At 33.8% G+C, this 19,921-nt stretch overlaps 2 protein-coding genes and 1 long non-coding RNA gene across 3 annotated transcripts in view; 2 read left to right on the top strand and 1 right to left on the bottom strand.

Annotated features, from left to right (window-relative positions):
• LRRC9 (leucine rich repeat containing 9) overlaps positions 1-13,435 on the top strand; it is a 103,913-nt gene extending 90,478 nt beyond the window's left edge. The window contains exons 29-32 of the mRNA XM_032875268.1: positions 5,691-5,831; positions 8,327-8,471; positions 11,965-12,133; positions 12,895-13,435. Coding sequence (XP_032731159.1) covers positions 5,691-5,831; positions 8,327-8,471; positions 11,965-12,133; positions 12,895-12,934 — 495 coding nt within the window. The 3' untranslated portion in view covers positions 12,935-13,435. The remainder of the gene's footprint in view (positions 1-5,690; positions 5,832-8,326; positions 8,472-11,964; positions 12,134-12,894) is intronic.
• LOC116878087 overlaps positions 1-19,921 on the bottom strand; it is a 60,700-nt gene that overhangs the window by 19,912 nt on the left and 20,867 nt on the right. Inside the window, exon 2 of the long non-coding RNA XR_004384768.1 lies at positions 8,085-8,144. This is a non-coding gene — a long non-coding RNA (uncharacterized LOC116878087). The remainder of the gene's footprint in view (positions 1-8,084; positions 8,145-19,921) is intronic.
• The window catches only part of PCNX4 (pecanex 4), a 69,695-nt gene continuing 61,827 nt past the window's right edge, over positions 12,054-19,921 (top strand). The window contains exon 1 of the mRNA XM_032875271.1: positions 12,054-12,133. The gene's annotated coding sequence lies outside the window, so the exon portion shown is untranslated. The remainder of the gene's footprint in view (positions 12,134-19,921) is intronic.

Here is a 19,921-nt window from a genome sequence, read left to right as displayed (position 1 = left end):
TATAATTGTAGTTTCAGGTGTACAATATAGTGATTCAACATTTCCATGCATCACCTGGTATTCATTATAACAAGTGTACTCCTTCATCCCCATTGCCTATTTAACCAGTCCCCCCACCCACTTCCCTTCTGGTAATAAACATCAGTTTGTTCTCTATAGTTAAGAACCTGTTTCTTGCTTTACTTCTCTCTCTCCCTTGTTTTTTCCTTGCTTGTTTGTTTTGTTTCTTAAATTCCACAAAAGAGTAAAATCATATGGTAATTGTCTTTCTTTGACTGACGTATTTCGCTTTGCATGAATCTGTCTAGCTCCATCCATGTCATTGAAAATGGCAAGATTTCTTTCTTTTTTATGACTAATATTCCATTGTGTATATATATGAATATGTAAATATGTATATATACATACAGACACATCCTCTTTGTCCATTCATCAATCAGTGGACACCTGGGCTGTTTCCATAATTTGACAATTGTACATAATCCTGCTATAAACATTAGGGTGCATGTATGCCTTTGAATTACTGCTTTTGTATTCTTTAGATAAATACCTCATAGTATGATTGCTGGATCATAGGGTAGTTCTATTTTTAACTTTTTGAGGACCCTCCATACCACTGTTTTCTAGAGTAGCTGCACCAGTTTGCATTCCCACCCACAGTGCAAGAGGATTCCCTTTTCTCCCCATCCTCGCCAACACTTGTTTCTTGTGTTGTTGATTTTAACCATTCTGACAGGTGTGAGGTGATATCTCGGTATGGTTTTGATTTGCATTTCCCTGATAATAAGTCATTTTGAGCATATTTTCATGTGTCTGTTGGCTGTCTATATGTCTTCTTTGGGAAAATGTCTATTTGTTTCTTTTGCCCTCTTTTAATTATTCATTTTTGGGGTGTTGAGTTTTACAAATTCCTTATAAATTTTGGATACTAATCCTTTATCAGATATATCATTTGCAAATATCTTCTCCAATCCAGTAGATTATCTTTTAGTTTTGTTGGTTGTTTCCTTTGGCTGTGCAGAAGCTTTTCATTTTAATGGGGTCCCAATAGTTTATTTTTGCTTTTCTTTTCCTCACCTCGGGAAACCTATCTAGAAAGAAGTTGCTATGGCTGATGTCAAAGAAATTAATGCCCTGTATTCTCTTCCAGGATCTTTATCGTTTCACCTTTCATGTTTAGGTCTTTAATCCATTTTGAATTTATTTTTGTGTATTGTGTAAGAAAGTGGTTTTCATTCTATTGCATGTAGCTATCCAGTTTTCCCAACAACATTTGTTGAAGAGACTGTCTTTTTCCCATTGGGTATTCTCTCCCACTTTATTGAAGATTAATTGACCATATAATTGTGGGTTCATTTCTGGGTTTTCTTTTCTGTTCCACTGACCTATGTGTCTTTTTTTGTGCCAATACTACACTGTTTTGATGACTACAGCTTTGTAATATAACTTAAAGTCCAGAATTGTGATGCCTCCAGCTTTGCTTTTCTTTTTCAAGATTGGTTTGGCTATTCAGGGTCTTTTGTAGTTCCACACAAATTTTAGGATTGTTTGTTCTATCTCCGTGAAAAATGCTCTTGGTATTTTTATAGGGATTGTATTAAATGTATATATTGATTTGGGTACTATAGACATTTTAAGAGACAAAGAAAGGTACTATGTAATAATAAAGGGGACAATCCAACAAGAAGATATAACAATTGTAAATATTTATGCTCCCAACATACTAAGACCCAAGTACATAAAACAACTAAAAACAAATATAAAGGAACTGATAGTAACAAAATAATAGTAGCGGAATTTAATACCCCCCTTACATTAAAGGACAGATCATCAAAGCAGAAAATCAATAGGGAAACAATGGTTTTGAATGACACACTGGACCAGATGGACTTCACAGATATATACAGACCATTTCATCCTAGAGCAACAGAATACACCATCTTCTCAAATGCACATGGAACATTCTCTAGAATAGATCACATACTGGGTCACGAATCAGGTCTCAACCAATACCAAAATATTGGGATCATTCCCTGCATATTTTTGGACTATACTGCTTTGAAACTAGAACTCAATCACAAGAGGAAATTTGGAAGGAACTCAAATACTTAAGAGGTTAAAGAGCATCCTACTAAATAATGAATGGGTCAACCAGGAAATTAAGAAGAATTTGTAAAGGTCATGGAAACAAATGAAAATGAAAACCCAACTGTTCAAAACCTTTGGGATGCAGCAAAGGTGGTCCTAAGAGGGAAGTACATAGCAATACAAGACTTTCTCAAGAAGTGAGAAAAGTCTCAAATATGCAACCTGACCATATACCTAAAGTAGCTGGAGAAAGAACAGCAAATAAACTCTAAACCAAGCAGGAGATGAGAAATAATAAAGATTAGAGCAGAAATCAATGAAATAGAAACCCAAAGAATGGTAGAACAGGTAAATGAAACTAGAACCTGATTCTTTGAAAGAATTAATAAGATCAATAAACCCCTATCCAGACTTTCAAAAAGGACAAGGACCCAAATTAATAAAATTATGAATGAAAGAGGAGAGATCACACCCAACACCAAAGAAATACAAACAATTATAAGAACATATTATGAGCAACTATATACCAACAAATTAGGTAATCTGGAAGATAATGGATGCATTCCTAGAGATGTATAAAACTGGAACAGGAAGAAATAGAAAACCTGAACAGACCCATAACCAACAAGGAAATTGAAGCAGTCATCAAAAATCTCCCAACAAACAAGAGTCCAGGGCCAGATGGCTTCCCAGGGAAATTTACCAAACATTTAAAGAATTAATACCTATTCTTCTGAAGCTGTTTAAAAAAAAAAAAAGAGGAAGAAATGAAATGAAAGGAAAACTTCCAAACTTGTTCTATGAAGCCAGCATTACTTTGATCCCCAAACCAGACAAAACCCACCAAAAAGGAGAATTACAGACCAATATCCATGATGAGGATGGATGCCCAAATTCTCACAAAGATACTACAAATAGGATCCATAGTATAGTAAAAGAACTATTCACCACAACCAAGTGGGATTTATTCCTGTGCTGCAGGGGTGGTTCAACATTCACAAATCAATCAATGTGATACAGCACATTCATAAAAGAAAGGACAAGAACCATACGATCCTCTCCATTGATGTAGAAAAAGCATTTGACAAAATACAGCATCCTTTCTTGATTAAAACTCTTCACAGTGTAGGGGTAAAGTGAACATACCTCAAATCAAAAAACCATCTACAAAAACATCCCACAGCAAATATCATTCTCAATGGGGAGAAACTGAGAGCTTTTCCCTAAGGTCAGGAACACAACAGGCATGCCTACTCTCACCACTATTGTTCAACATAGTACTAGAAGCCCTAGCTTCAGCAATCAGACAACAAAAAGAAATAAAAGGCTCTCAAATTGGCAAAGAAGTCAATCTCTCCCTCTTCACAGATGACATGATACTTTATGTGGAAAACCCAAAAGATTCCACACCAAAATTTACTAGACCTCACACAGGAATTCAGCAAAGTGGCAGGATATAAAATCAATGCACAGAAATCAGTTACATTTCTATACACCAACAATGAGATAGAAGAAAGAGCAATTAAGGAATTTATCCCATTTACTATTGTACCAAAAACCATAAGACACCCAGGAATAAACCTAACCAAAGAGGTAAAAGATCTGTACTCTAAAAACTACAGAACACTTATGAAAGAAATTGAGGAAAACGCCATGCTTATGGATTAGAAGAATAAACACTGTTAAAATGTCTATGCCACCTAGAGAAATCTACACATTCAAAGCAATCCCTATCAAAATACCATCAACATTTTTCACAGAGCTGGAACAAAGAATCCTAAAATTTGTACGGAACAGAAAAGACCCTGAATAGCCAGAGGAATGTTGAAAAAGAAAACCAAACCTGGTGGCATCACAATGGTAGACTTCAAGCTCTAATGAAAAGCTGTAATTATCAAGACAGTATGGTACTGGCACAAAAACAGACACATATCAGTGAAACACAACAGAGAACCCAGAAATGGACCCTCATTTCTATGGTCAACTAATCTTTGATAAAGCAGGAAAGAATATCTAATGGAAAAAGGACAGTCTCTTCAACAAATGGCTCTGGGAAAATAGGACAGCCACGTGCAGAAGAATGAAACTGGACCAATTTCTTACATCATACACAAAGATAAACTCAAAATGGATGAAAGACCTAAATGTGAAATAGGAATCCATCAAAATCCTAGAGGAGAACACAGGCAGCAACCTCTGTGATCTCAGCCACACCAAATCCTTGCTAGACATGTCCCCAAAGGCAAGGGAAACAAAAGCAAAAATGAACTATTGGGACTTCATCAAGATAAAAAGCTGCTGCTTTTTACCTACAGAATTGGAAAAGACACTTACAAATGACGTATCAGATAAGGGACTAGTATCCAAAGGCTATAAAGAACTTATCCAACTCAACACCCCCCAAAAAACAAAGAATCCAGTCAAAAAATGGGCAGAAAACATGAATAGACATTTCTTCAAAGAAGACATACAAATGCCCAGCAGACACATGAAAAAATGCTCCACATCACTTGGCATCAGGGAAATACAAATCAAAACCACAATATCACCTCACACCAGTCAGAATGGCTAAAATTAATAAGACAGGAAACAACAAACATTGGCAAGGATGTGGAGAAGGGGGAACCCTTTTACACTGTTGGTGGGAATGCAAGCTGGTACAGTCATTCTGGAAAATAATATGAAGGTTTCTCAAGATGTTAAAAATAGAGCTACCCTGACCTGGCAATTGTACTACTGGATATTTACCCCAAAGATACAATGTAGTGATCTGAAGGGGCACCTGCACCCCAATGTTTATAAGAGCAATGTCCACAATAGCCAAAGGGTGGAAAGAGCTGAGATGTTCTGATGGATGGATAAAGATGAATGGATAAAGAAGAGGCAATGTGTGTGTTTGTGTGTGTGTTTATGTATGTATTTGTGTGTATGTATATATTCTGTGTGTATATGTACACAATGGAATATTACTCATCCATCAGCAAGGATACAAATCTTACCATTTACATTAACATGGATGGAACTGGAGGGTATTACGGTAAGTGAGATAAGTCTATCAGAATCAATTATGTTATGGTTTCACTCATATGAGGAATATAAGAAACAGTGCAGAGGACCATAAGGGAAGGGAGGGAAAACTGAATGGGAAGAAATCAGCGAGGGAGACAAACCATGAGAGACTCTTAACTATGGAAAAGAAACTGAGGGTTGCTGGAGGGGAGGAGGAAGGGGTTGGGGTAACTAGGTGATGGGTATTTAGGAAGTCGCGTGATATGATGAGCACTGGGTGTATATACATCTGATGAATTAATGAACTCTACCTCTGTAATTAATGATATACTGTATGTTGGCTAATTGAATTTAAATTAAAAATAATAATAAGAAGAAACCAAAAACTAAATTTAAAAAGTTTAAATCTTCATTTAGTATAATAGGGAATTGAGAAAACTTTCAAAAAGGGAGCTCATATTTGTACTATTATAACAAATTAGCTATTATCTGTCATTTTTACTACCTGTGTTAAATTTCCTTCTCCATAAAAGTGAATCTTTGAAATAAATGTTTTCTTAAAGTAATAAGTTGTTATGTGTAACTTTATTCAGATTTGCAGAAAAACATTACATCGCCACGTGCTCATATTTCGGCTGCCTAACTTACAGATGTTAGATGGAATTCCTGTGAACTCAGATGATAGAGCTAAAGCTGAATTTCACTTCTCTGAACTCCAAGCAAAGAAAACTTCGGTAATACTTCTATTATTTATACTTTTCCTTTTAAAATACACAATTATTAGTAAATTAAAACCAATTTACCGGGTAAATCTGGGCCATGATGTTTTTGTAGATTATTTTAGTATCTATTCTAGTGATTACTATCAAAAGCACCTTGATCTGGTGAATAGAGCACATCTACACACATAAATTCCAGGGAAGCTCCTTTTTTCCAATAATGTAATTCGACATTAAGAAAATTATTTAAAATCCGTGTGCCTCTTGCTGAATATCAGAGATAAAGCTAGAGGGTAAGAATCTGTAACATATCACTTCTATAAACCGAAACTAAATCTTTCAGTTTAGCAGCTAGGAAGGGAAGGAAGGAATTCTGATCTCAACTCTCCAGACTATGTAGTTCATTTAACAAGGGAGATGTGAGCTTCTTTTCTTATTGGCCAGAAAAATTGCGCCTCTTACCTACAAACTCTAAAAAGTTATCTGACCATGACATGAAAGAGATTAGAGACAGAAGCCGCAAAAGCATATCATTAGGAAATTCTGTCCTTGACCACAAGGATTCTTCATGGCCATCCTCCACAAAGACTAAACACAGAAAAGCTATGGTTTTTTTAACAAAGAAGTAACCTTATTAGAGCCGTGCCTTTGCAAGGCTTGAGAAAGAAGAGGCTGGAAGCAGGGGAACCAGTTAAGAGGCTTTTAGAATAACCCAAGAGGGAGATTATGAAGACCTAAACTGGGGTAGGGCAGTAAGAAGGTAAGTGAACCTCTAATGTAAGTGAAAGCCAGAAAGCAAGGACATCAGTCAGTGAACAAAGATTACTTTAAAATGCATACTGAAGGGGCGCCTGGGTGGCTCAGTGGGTTAAAGCCTCTGCCTTCGGCTCAGGTCATGATCCTGGGGTCCTGGGATCGAGCCCCACATCGGGCTCCCTGCTCAGCGGGGAGCCTGCTTCCTCCTCTTTCTCTGCCTACTTGTGATATCTCTGTCAAATAAATAAATTTAAAAAAAAAAATCTTTAAAAAAAATAAATAAAATGCATGCTGAAGAGAAAAGAGGTGAGACTACTACTGTAGATGCTTTCACCTAACTCAGTGGATACCCAACACTCTCCATCCCTTCTGTAAAACAAACTGACTCCCAGAGCACACTGGACATTTGATACTACATATATTCAAATTTTAGCTGATGAATATTTCACTAAAGGGTTTGCTTCTTGGCTAGTCTTTTCTATTTTTCATATAGTAAATTTGGATTTTTCCCATTACTATACTATGATATGATAATGTGTCTTGAGTGAATCTAGACACATATTCTTGCCTTTTGAATCAGTGCCTTATATAAGAACTTAATTATTTTTCTACTTATCCTATTTGTAAGCATTTTATTAAAAATTATTTTTTAATTCATCTATACAGGGTTAATAAAATAAAGGGGATATTTTGAAGTCTATATTTTAGAGAAATCTATTTTAAGATTCAATAATAATGCTTATTTTCATGGCTAGAACAAAACTGAGCCATTATTTCTTTTAGCTATTTGGGAGACACAAAAACAGAAACCTTTCCAAGTTTATCAGTTCAGTCTAATTTATAAAGAGGGAATAAATGAACTCTAAAGTTGTCCTTTAAACCAGAACATTTTGGTGCTTTGGTTTCAGAAGAAAATTGGACAACATTCTAGATTATAACGGGAAGAAATTCCTACAAAGGAATCAGGGAATTTGGGACTGACCAGCTTTAGTAAAAGGCTTGATACTTTAGTGCTCATTACAGAGCTGCATTCTTGGTAACACTCACTGAAACAGGGAAATCGATTATTTTACACAAATGGCAAAAGCCTGTATCTCTAAATAAGTTGAATATATTCCAAGTTCAGTATATTCATATTTTTAAAAGTATAAACAATATCAGTCTTAATGAAGACAGCAAGCATAAACTTCTAGGGAAACCAAGAGTCTCCAATCTAAAATACTTCTCTCCTGTTTGCTGACTCCTGAAATTCTTTTAAAAGCCTCTTAATCCTCAACTAACTTAAAATGTAAACACTATTTAGAGAGTTAGCACATTCATTAAAAGTATTATAAGATGCTTTCCTTAGTCCCCATTTATTTAGTTGTTTGTTTTTGAAAACTAATTAACTGCAAGACACTTGATGAGGTAATGTGAGGAATATAAAGATGTGGAAGGTATGACTCTAGAAACTCCCGCTCAGTAAAAAAGAAACAAAGGGGGAAAAGCTTAATTCTCATTTTCTGCACTTACCTCGTTAAGATCCTTTGGAAGGGAGAAGTGCCATCACACTATTGATGAGTACAATGCAGTCTGAAAAGACAAAACAAAAGTTTCTGAGGGAGGTTAAGGGTTCAAAAGACTTTTAGAGGTTAGACATAACTCCTGACCTAAAGAATTTTAGATTATCAAATGGAGCTTATGTTAAGAACTAAATCTGTTGATCTGAGTTTGGGAGGTGAGGTGTTCTTAACTGTTTTTCTTTTATTATGTAGTGTATTCCTGTTACCAATTCTCCAATGGATGGTGGATCATTTGGCCAAGTGAAAGCTCCTCCCATAAAGATAACAAATGTAATTCTGCCTGGTGCATTTAGCCATTACCTGGGATCCGACTTCACTTTAACTCCTGAAGTTGAAGGTATTTTGACGGAGTTTCAAAGTAAATGTAAAAGCAAACAAACAAAACACTTCATTTGAAACCGAAATCTCACTCTGACTTCTAAAATTACTTAAAATTGTATTTTTAAATTTACATTTCCTATAATTGCATGTTTGTTCAATTTTTTAGAGTTAAAAGTATAATTTTATTTAGATGTTACTTGTACATAATCTATAGTAAGAGATACAAACAGATAAAAGTTGTTTAACAGGAGGTGTGGTTTTTTAAAATACCACTTTAAATTCAATTTACAACAGCACTGGTAATACCGCAAGGTGACAGATACTCTGATTTATAAAACAAAAATTACTTGCTACTCTGGCTGATACATTCCCAGTAGTTTTTAATGGATTAAAATGTATCATGTATTCCAGCTGCAAATTATTACAAAACTTTCACAACCTAGCCACTTGGTGGCTCAGAAAAGATTTTGGTATTCTAAAATTTACTGAAATAAAAATGTTAATTTTCTAACCATATACTATCACTAAAGAAAAACATAAGTGTACCAAATCTCATGGTTTGGGGTTAACAGTGGAAAACCAAATCACATTCTGTTTGTGTAGCTAATGTGTGGTACCAAGTAACCTTCTCACCCCCTCTGCCTAATCTAGGATATGAGAAAAAAGCTTGTAAGAAAGTAATCTAAAATACACATGGAGGGGGGACTGAGGGTAATTTAAAATAACCTTACAATATATAACTACTACTTTAAAATGTAAAATCCATAGATATGAAATATGCTTTTAAATGTTTTTCTCCATTCATTTTGGTAAATAATTTTTGAAAATGAAAACTGAAAATTCAAAATACTCACTTTTCCCTTTTCATGTAATAGCACAGTAGAAAAAGTCTGGATTTAATTTTAGAATAATCAAATTTCCTGAGAAAAATACTGCAAAAATAATTTAAATTGAATTTTAGTCCTTTTCCATTTGTTTAAAGGCCATGCAACACATTAGTGCAAAAGCGTTCATGTCAGAAAATCAAGTCAAAAATAGCTTGTTGATTAAACTATAGGAAGACAACAAATAATGAATAGACTTATGAATATTTGTGAATAAAATGCCAGTAATTCTATTGTAGTAAGATATAAATAGAAGAAATCCTGACATGGATAGTAGCTTTATGTGTTCTCTTCATCTTGAGAACAGAAGGGACATAAAAAACAAGGAAGTGTTACCAAATAGAAGTTCTAGACTTATACAAGTAATTCCTAGTCAAAAAGTAACAATAAAAACAAAATACTTTAATGGAGATAAAATCAGACTACAAATGGTAAAAGTCCCAAGAATAATGTTAACAAAGTAGGCCTTTCTGCAAAAAAGAAAAGGGGGAGAAATCAAAGAAAGAAATGTGAAAGTCCATTAGTAACCACCACTTATATTCAATAAAATTATGGTGACTGCCTCCAAGAAATGGAAACTCAGAAGCATGTGCCCAAGCCAGTACAGTTGAAAAGACTCAGGTAACCTGATAGAAGAAGCCTGGTCTCAGAAAGGGGATGCAGACATTAGGCTTTTCAAAGTTTAAAAATCTATGTGACTAAAAACCAGTGATGGGCTTTATCCAATGACAGCCCACAAGCCAAATCAATGTCCACTAGGGGACACATGCACATGATTTGGGGGCACTGCTCAAGTTCTCAGGAGGACTCATTAACAAAAGTCCATTGGTCATGGTCCTGCTTAGATGACTACCATGAACGAGACAACTCTGCCTTGAGCTAAAGACTCCTTCATCATGACTGAGAGTCACAAATAACTGCAATCCGTTTGAAATGCTATACGTAGGTGGGGCACCTGGGTGGCTCAGTGGGTTAAAGCCTCTGCCTTCAGCTCAGGTCATGATCTCAGAGTCCTGGGATCGAGCCCCACATCGGGCTCTCTGCTCAGCAGGGAGCCTACTTCCTCCTCTCTCTCTGCCTGCCTCTCTGCCTACTTGTAATCTCTGTCTGTCAAATAAATAAATAAAATCTTAAAAAAAAAATTAAAAAAAAAAAAGAAATGCTATACGTAGGTAAGAATCCCTAGTAAGTGAAGTAGCTTAGTATATTTGTGAAGTCATATCTGTAATCGAAGCCCAGGGACATTTATTGATTCTGAACAAGCAGTTACCCTTCATCCAAAAATTACAAGAGCAAAGCTGCTATCCTCGAGGTTTATTCAAATTTCATGTGGTCATTCTGACTTTAGAGTCTCTAGTATTTTGGGGTTTTGCTGAACCACTGATACGTTGTTAGTAAACATTTGCTCATGTGAACTTTGTGATACTTGCACAATTATTTCCTGAATTATTTATTTTCAAAGCTTTTGTTTGACTTTATGCATTTCATAGCATATGAAACCAATTAATTACTATGTCCTGCTAAAAGTAGAAAGTCAAAGGTTTAAAAATACTGTGACAACAGATTCTTGGGTACAAAGAGAAGATCAGACTTTATCCTTGAAACCACAAATAAACCATGAAGCTAAAACGAGAGAAGAGTTTCAAGAGGTAGAGCTCTATAGAGCGAGTACATTAAAAGGACAAGGTATGGAAAGGATTCCTTCTATCATACACATTTTAATTCAGGCTTAGATTAAACCTATTCCCATATTCCAGATCTTTGCTGGTTATCTTTTTGGTAAATCTGGGGATAGCTACTCCTCTGAGAGATCACATCTTCCCTTCCTTATAACATCACACTTTGCATGGGGCCACTGTTGGACAATAAAATTGAACATCACGGTAATTATAGAATGATCTAAGAACCTACTAAAAATAGTAGAATGTTCTGTGTGATTATTTTTAAAGGAAACTCAGGTAAAAGAAACCCAAAATAACTTAATTTGTTAAGATGTTATTTTTTGTTTAACTTATTTTTCATACTTCTACATACATATGGCATTAAGATTTTAGTCACAGTGAGAATTTTTATGCTTTTGTCCAGTAGATATAACTGTCAGTACAATTGGACATCCCAAATTATTAGCCTCCTTAGCAGTACAATATTATTTATCTTCAGGAATGTCATCAATCTCTTTTCTTTTTTTTGGCAGTAGTTCAACCTTGGATTCATCTCCATCATGTCCTCCTCAGATATCTGTCTTCAGAATTTGTTGTGTGACTATTTTTTAGGGTTTTCTTGAAAAGTCCTATACTCTGTCTCCTATTTTTGGACTACGTTTCCACAATTTTTATTCTGAAAATTATGGTCATCTTATCTCTACATTTATTATAGCACACAGCTATAGCTATTTATATTTTTTAAAATTACTAAGAAACAATCAAGTAGATTCACTAACTCAGAGAAATTTAAGCAACATTAAGTGCTAGAAATCTATTCCAATTTTATATTTTTATTTAAAATGTTTTAATTCATGTTATGAAATATGTACAGCACACATTCAGTTGACGGGCAACCAAGATTTATTACTTAATTCATTTTATTACTTAGTGCTTCTCATTGTTTCACAATTTTTAATTTCAGACAAAAAAAACAAGAATGCAGGCATTCTGACAAATAATCCTCGGAGCATCCATGCAGAAATAGCTTTTCAGCAACTCAGAGGAATAAATCTCTCACCGTCTCTTTTATCACATCAGAGTATGGTATCTCCAACTGCACAAATGTACCAGAGCAACCCAGATGAGGGAAGGTAAAACTATTGTTTTAATATAATTTCTCATCATTAAAAAAAAATCCCCAAATTTGCTAGTCATGTATAAAAATGGGAAATAGTTTATACTGTTATTTATTTACTGAGAGCTGGAAAAAACTGTCAGATAGCATAAGGCTGCTTCTTCCACATTCACCAAACTTTCCCAAAGTCCTGAGTAGAAATGGCTGTCAAGGTAGAATAGTTCTCACCTAATGCTTATATGAGAGAACACTGAAATAAACACATAATTGCACTCTCCCAAGTCACTTCTCATTAAATACGCAAAGCAGTTCACTTATATTTTGAACAACAGATAAATTCAATTCTGAAATCACGAAGACCAAGAATTTTGTAAATTCTTCAAGCCTCTCCTCTGGTCTGGACTCAAGCCCTAGAGGCCAGCTCAGTGCCTAAGAACCTATTACTTCTCATTAAGAATCCACTCTGTTGCTCAACATCTGTCCACCTAGATTTCCAGTTCCTACCTGTCTCCTGGCTTCTTTGTAGCCAAGCTCCAATTCATCTCTTAATGACCTCAGCAGCACATCTAGTGTAGACCTGCTGACTTCCCTGCTAAGTCCTCAGGATAACCTGGTTTTTAGATGTCCAAGAATAGGGTCATTCTCTATTGTACTGTCTTTTTGAAATTGAATACATATAAAATACAGAAATTATTTACTGCAGAATTACCTTAAATTAGCAGATCCATTAAGAAAATAAGTCATAATTATTTGACTCAAATATTTTATTTCTGACAGAATACCTGGCAGCCACTTTCCCAGATCAAATCGAATGTAACTGCCTAGAGAAATGAATATACACACCAAGAAACCTCTTTCTGTTTAGCAGTTGTACAAAAACTAGCAGGCAGTGTCAGTGAAAAAAATATCTAAGACAATCATGTTACTTATTTTACTGAAGCACTTCAGTTCCATATGAAGATAATCTCTATCACCCTGGTTGAATTTTATTTAATATCACCTCTCTTAAACTTTCATTATGGTTATCTTACTTAATTCATTTGAATTTCTGTATTAGAAAAATCATGAACCATTATATCATATAATTTGAAAAGATAGAAGTGACATAAAACAAAGTCCAGAGAATCAAATATTTAGTCCTGGTATTGGAAGCATTTAGTTACAAAATCTAATTAATGGCCTGTCATGCGAAGACACTAAGAAAAGGTAATTCTAGTAAATAAGCATATCTTATTTGTTGAATATTTACTTATTTGGAGTTACCTAAAACTAAAGCATGCATTTCTTATCAAATACAACTATTACTAAAGCAAGTTGACCTTTGTTCATTTAATTATAAATTACTTTTCTAGGACTATTATTGGGCTTAAACCGGATCTGCCCTATTGTTTAGCGATGCAAATTATGGGCATCAGTAGTACTTCCTGAAGGTGGCTAACTGTCAGTGCAACCAGGCATTCATGCTCTAAGAGTAAAAAAGCACTATTTCAAATATAAAATTTGTTAACTGTACCCATATTAATATAATTTTACAAACAATTTTAAGCTAAAAAGAACACATGTTCAAATTGAGTGAACACGTATAAATTTGAAACCCTTAATTATATTTCACTGGAATAATTTTTCTAAAATATTATGCTGTATAGTCCTAGGACAGATCACAAATAAATCAAACATGGTTTTGAATTTCATTGTTTTATTAAATACAGTGCTTTAAATTAATGAATAACTTGCCAACCATATTTTAATATAAGTGGGCTCTGATTCATGAGCCCATTTTCCAAGTATTGGTTCAACACTGCATGTAGTTTTCATACTATTTTAGATGTTCCTTATATGAAAATAAAGTTTTACTAAAATATTTGTATTTTATAATCTATCTGGAAATAGGCTTAAAGGTATTTTGGAAACTAATTCCACTGTGTATGCAACAACTTGTATCTTTTCTTCTTTAAATGCTATATGCTTGTGATGTAATCATGTAATATTTAAAATTTCAAACCTAATACAGATTGATTTTATACTTCCTAATGTGTGGTTTTTAAACAACTATTACCCTTAGGTGAAAATAAGATCCTTTGTTTAAAAAAACAACTTGCAGTTCTTAAGATGTCCAGAAGATGTCTTTGTTGCCCTTTAGTTTTGACAACTGCTTTCCTCACAGTGCCCTGATGAGTGTCTGCTCTTCTCTATTAGTAACTTGGTATCATCGACTTTTTTTCTTAGATGATTTTGTGTAAATTAAACACTGAATATCTGTTGCTTTTGTAATGACAGTTGTCTTTTAAAATAATAAACTGGATGGGAAAAATAAGTATAATTGGCTTTACTAGAGAAAAGGAATTTTCACGAATTAGAAAAGTATAAAGCAGGTAAAACATTAAGTCACCATTCAGCATCCACTTAACGTTCAGCATATTTTCTTGCAGCCATTTTTCTATGTATTTGTTATATATTTGAGATTTATCATTTGATTCTTATGTACTATGTATTGTTAAATTCTGAGATATCTTACTATTTATATATATAATATATATAAATTATATATATATAAATGTATATATTTATATATATATATAAAGATTTTATTTATTTATTTGACAGACAGAGATCACAAGTAGGCAGAGAGACAGGCAGAGAGAGAGGGGGAAACAGGCTCCCTGCTGAGCAGAGCCCGATGTGGGGCTCGATCCCACGACCCTGGGATCATGATCTGAACCAAAGACAGAGGCTTTAACCCACCGAGCCACCCAGGCACCCCTCTAGTATATATTCTTAATTACATCTGAATTTCTTGTTAAAAGTAAATTTATAATACATATTTTTTCTTTTTAATTTTTAAAGAGGGGAAAGGAGAGGAGGGGCAAAGAGAGAATCTTAACCAGGCTTCATGCTTAGCTTGGAACCCCATGTGGGGACTCAATCTCACAGTCCTGAGATCATGACCTGAACCAAAATCAAGGGTCGGATGCTTAACTGACTGAGCCACCCAGGTGCCCCAGTAATACATAATTTGATAGTAACACTACAAAATAATACAAATTTGTACCTAGACATTGCTAGGTACTATACAGAAAATAGACATAGATCCAGTCTTTAGAACATTTTAATATAAATACGTGATAAATAATTTCATATAAAGCAATGAGGGGGATGATTACTAACATAATTTACACAGTTCTCAATTTTTTTCTGCCATGAGAGCAAATGTCAATGACATGATAAACAACACACTCCATTCCCCTAAGAATGCCTAGAAGGGTTAAGCCATTGGTTATGTGCAGTTCATAAAGCAATAGCTATAACTTCATTTCTTTCCTGTTCAACAAAACAACTATGACTCTTAGGTGAAAATGAGATCCTTTGTTTAAAAGGATTGAACTAAACATGTAATTGGACATGAGGGATGTTTTTATAGGAGTGACTTTAGATTTGCCCTAAATTATTCAATTAAATGATTCACAAACAGAGGAATTTCATAGTTACAAATTATTTTTAACATACTTCACAACAGATTATGACAAAACAGGAAGTAGTACTTTAAATTTACAAACCACTAGCCCATATTTTACATGGTTTATCTTAATAACCCACTCTATGAAGTAGATATGACATATACTGTCTCCATTTATAGATAAAGAAACTTGCTTAAGGTAAAGATATACCAAATCCTGGGTTTTTTCCAACTCCGAGTTCATTGCTTTTTCAATTTCTACAAGTGAATTGACATTTGACTATTACTAATGTGCTGTGTAATCAGCTCATGTAGAGCCCTAATGTATGTAAAAACTGTAAACTATTTATTCATTCTCTTCCAATGTATTTAGCTTATGGAAAATGCATAATTTCTACAGTAAAATTAGTTCTTTGCTCCTAGCAAATGTCTTGATAGATTTATTTTATATGCAGTCATATCCATGAATATATGACTTGTTTTAAATTAAAAACAATTGCACAAACAACCTAGAAAGCTAAAAATTAGGACACTTTATAGATTAGGAGCCTAGAATGCTGAACTGAATATAGATATCAAAGTGATCTTCCGATATCTATATATGAATGATTATAATAATTATTCAATAATAATTTCATTATTTACTTCTATTTTTATAGTTCTACACTTCTCTGATTAATGGCACAAAATTAACTATGGTTGTGAACATATTTTTGCCTAGAATAATTAGTGTGTACCTTGTGTATATGTTTGCAGGCACCCATGGCCAGTTTTAAAATAACCCTTATATTTAAGTAAAATGCCATTTCACTATTTATTCATATCTTTCATACATTATGAGAAGTGTTTGTTTTAAAACATTAGATCTTGGGGCGCCTGGGTCGCTCAGTGGGTTAAAGCCTCTGCCTTCAGCTCAGGTCATGATCCCAGGGTCCTGGGATCGAGCCCCACATCAGGCTCTCTGCTCAGCAGGGAGCCTGCTTCCCCCTCTCTCTCTGACTGCCTCTGCCTACTTGTGATCTCTGTCTGTCAAATAAATAAATAAAATCTTTAAAAAAAATTAGATCTTATTGTTAGACATGCTTTAGACTCTTAGCTTCGATTAAATGTTACTTACATAAAAAGAAGTAAATTATTTATAGTTCTGTAAGAGTAGGAATAAGCACTTATGGCCAAGTTCTGTTGGTTATTCAATGAATCTGATCAAATCAATCCTTTTTATGAGATAGAAACTGGCTGTTTTTTTAGATTCCCCTGCTTTAATATGATTTTCTGGGTGAGCTCCAAGTACCTGCCTGCTTTTCTTATTCATGTCTCTGCACTTGCCTTCATTATTGAAATATTTTTTAAGATTTTTATTATTTTTTTAAGTAATCTCTACACCCAATGTGGGGCTCGAACTTACAACCCCAGGATCAAGAATCGCATGCTCTACCAACTAAGCCAACTAGGTGCCCCTATTGAATTATTTTTAAAGAAAAACTCATACAAATTACAATTTTAGTTCACAGTTGCCTTTAAGAACTAATAATTTAGCAGGAACACCATTAATTTTTTAGTAATATTTTACTTCTAGAAGTTTTTATTTTTATATCCATTTATGTTTTTATATTCATAAAAATATGAATTATAATATTCTTTATGACTCTTTTTCTTTAATTGATAAATAAAAATGTTTTATAAGCTGGGTGCTCGGGTGGCTCAGTTGGTTAAGCATCTGACTCTTGGTTTTGGCTCAGGTCATGATCTCAGGGTTGTGAGATCAAGCCTGCGTCAGCCTCTGTGCTGGGTGTGGAGCCTGCTTAACATTCTCCCTCTTCTTCTCCCTCTGGCCCCCATTCTCCCTCCCTCTTTTAAAAAAAAGTTTTGCAAACTACTGAAAAGACATTTCTCAAACCAAATTTGTTCTTTTTTTTTCATCTTAAAATTTTGTTTTGGTGAGGATTTTGCCTTACAACTAAGATAAAATGAATGATTTTATAGTCAAAACATGAAATGCTGTAACCTGAAAATATAATATTCAAAGGAACTCAGAAGTGAAGTAGCTTTGGAAGTGGTAATTATCTGAAATCAAATTATTGATCATTTATGTTTTATTTATTAGGCCTTTTCTTAACTGTATGGCCTCTTAAGGATATCAAAAGCCAATTCATCAACAACATCATTTTCCATATAAAACACTGTGATTCTGAAATGCTAAGTTTAAATTTTAAATTAGAATAGATTTCTTATATTGTATCATTAAAAATAAAAGTATTTCCATAGGCTCTGAATAAAATTCGAATTAACTTACAAATGTTTAAATATATTTCACACCAGAAGAGTTACATTAGTTAAACATTACAAAGAGGGGAAAAAGGGTTACTTACTATTTTTGTAAACTCTTTTTGGTTACATTTATTTTTAAATAAAAATATCTGTATTTTAAATAGAAAAAAATAAGATCAAGTGGTTTTAAAGCTGTAGATTTTATCATGGACCTGCATGTTTTACATCTTGCTTATTACTGTAAAACATTTTTTTTCTAGAAAATGTTTTAGATAATTTAGCCATTTGGCTTTACTATTTGTTTCATCTTTACTTATAACATAATGCCTCCCCTCCCACCTCTCCCCTCCCCAAAATGTTTTGCAAGTATGTTTCTCAAAGAACAACCAAAAGAGGCTAATCTGTAAAAAATATCAATAACATTTTTAAGTTTCCAATTATTTCTTATTTCTTCCCATCAGTTTGGCTGAGAATGGGTATTTACAAACATTGGTAGCCTACTTTCTTATGTTCTTTCACTTTTTTATGAAGTGCTTTAAAAGAGTTCAATCAACCTTAATGGTGCATTTTTAGTTAAGGAAATAGAATAGGGAGAAGTCAATTTGAGCTCCTAGATGAACAAGTGTCTTGAGAAAGAATAGGCATAAATGGGTTTAGAAAGCAGAGAGAGTAGGAAGTAAAATGCAGTGAGCAGAGCACTCAGAGAAGCCAGATACAATGGAAAGAGTAAAATACTGCAGAGCTTTTTAAGCTACATACAATTGGAACAATGGACTTGATCCAGCCATCTATGTTAAACTGTTAAAAGGTGAAAAGGAAGCTGGAATTCTATAAAGAGTGTTGAGGAACAGTAGAATGAAGAGCTTTCAATCTAAAGAGAATGAATGCAATCATTCAATAGAATGGAAGTGAAGTCAAAATTGGCATATTTCCCTGGTTAATTGACCTTGTGAAGGACTCTGTTCAGTTGTAGGTATGAAGCCATTATTAGCAACAAAATAGTCTTTAAATTGCCACCTTTGGAGTTTTTAAGCAACAATACAGTGTACATCTATGAATTTCATACATACATACCATATGCACATAAACATGCAAGTAAAAATACAACACATAGGTCTCATATAATTGTAAGAATTTACTGTTATAGTCTACAGAAATCAGTACACTATATATGTCAAACTTCCCATTCTTCAAGAACAAAAATGGTTAATTTAGAGTCAGTGGCAAAGATGTAAGTGTACAATTATAAAACCTTAAAAAAGAAAATTAATCTAAAATAACACATATAACTCATAGACTAGAAGACTCTGGCATGACTGAATGGTTTAAATTTTTTTAATTAGCTGGCAGTCAATCAGAAGAGATTTTTTTCACATTTTGGGAAAACTTTTATTGAATGCAATGATACACTTCCCTGGTGGGGGAAAATGATACACTTCCCTGCTTTAGTAACTAGAATAAATAAAATTTTATTTTCCATGATTTATAGTGCCTCAGGGTTATAGTTGTGCATGATTTACAATTTTATAGAAATATACCTGAAAAAAGTATATAGAATGTGTCCTGTAATGTTTTGAATGAAGGTATATCTAGGGAAACACATCTAAAACATTTATAAATAGAAGCTGAGTAAGACTAAAGTCCAAACATTTATTAATGTTAACAGGCTGGGCTATTAACTTTCAAAAAGAATGAGAATGTTAGCCATTTAATCTTCATCCTTTTTTCTGTTATTAAATGCTTTAAATATTTATTCTCTTTAGACTTAGTATTAACTGACAAATATTGACATTATCAAGGATTTAAACAAGAGCTACAACAGACTTCAGCAACAGTGAAGATTTCCTAGTACCACAGAATGTTTCAATATAATGCTAATTCCAGAGTTTGTTCTTTTTTTCAGTGCATGCTATGAAAATAAGAGGAGAAATATGTACTTACAACATGAATATTTCAGTTAACTTCAACATTTAGAAAAGAAATAATCAAAAACAGTTATTAAGGATAATAAAAGCCAAACTTAATTTTTAAAGAGACTTATTCTCATGGGGGAAACAGAAAATGAAAAAAATTAGTTTTTGC

Source organism: Lontra canadensis, unplaced genomic scaffold (genome assembly GCF_010015895.1).
Source record: "Lontra canadensis isolate GAN:19392208 unplaced genomic scaffold, GSC_riverotter_1.0 scaffold55, whole genome shotgun sequence".
NCBI lineage: Eukaryota > Metazoa > Chordata > Mammalia > Carnivora > Mustelidae > Lontra > Lontra canadensis.
This window is presented reverse-complemented; position numbering and strand designations above follow the sequence as displayed.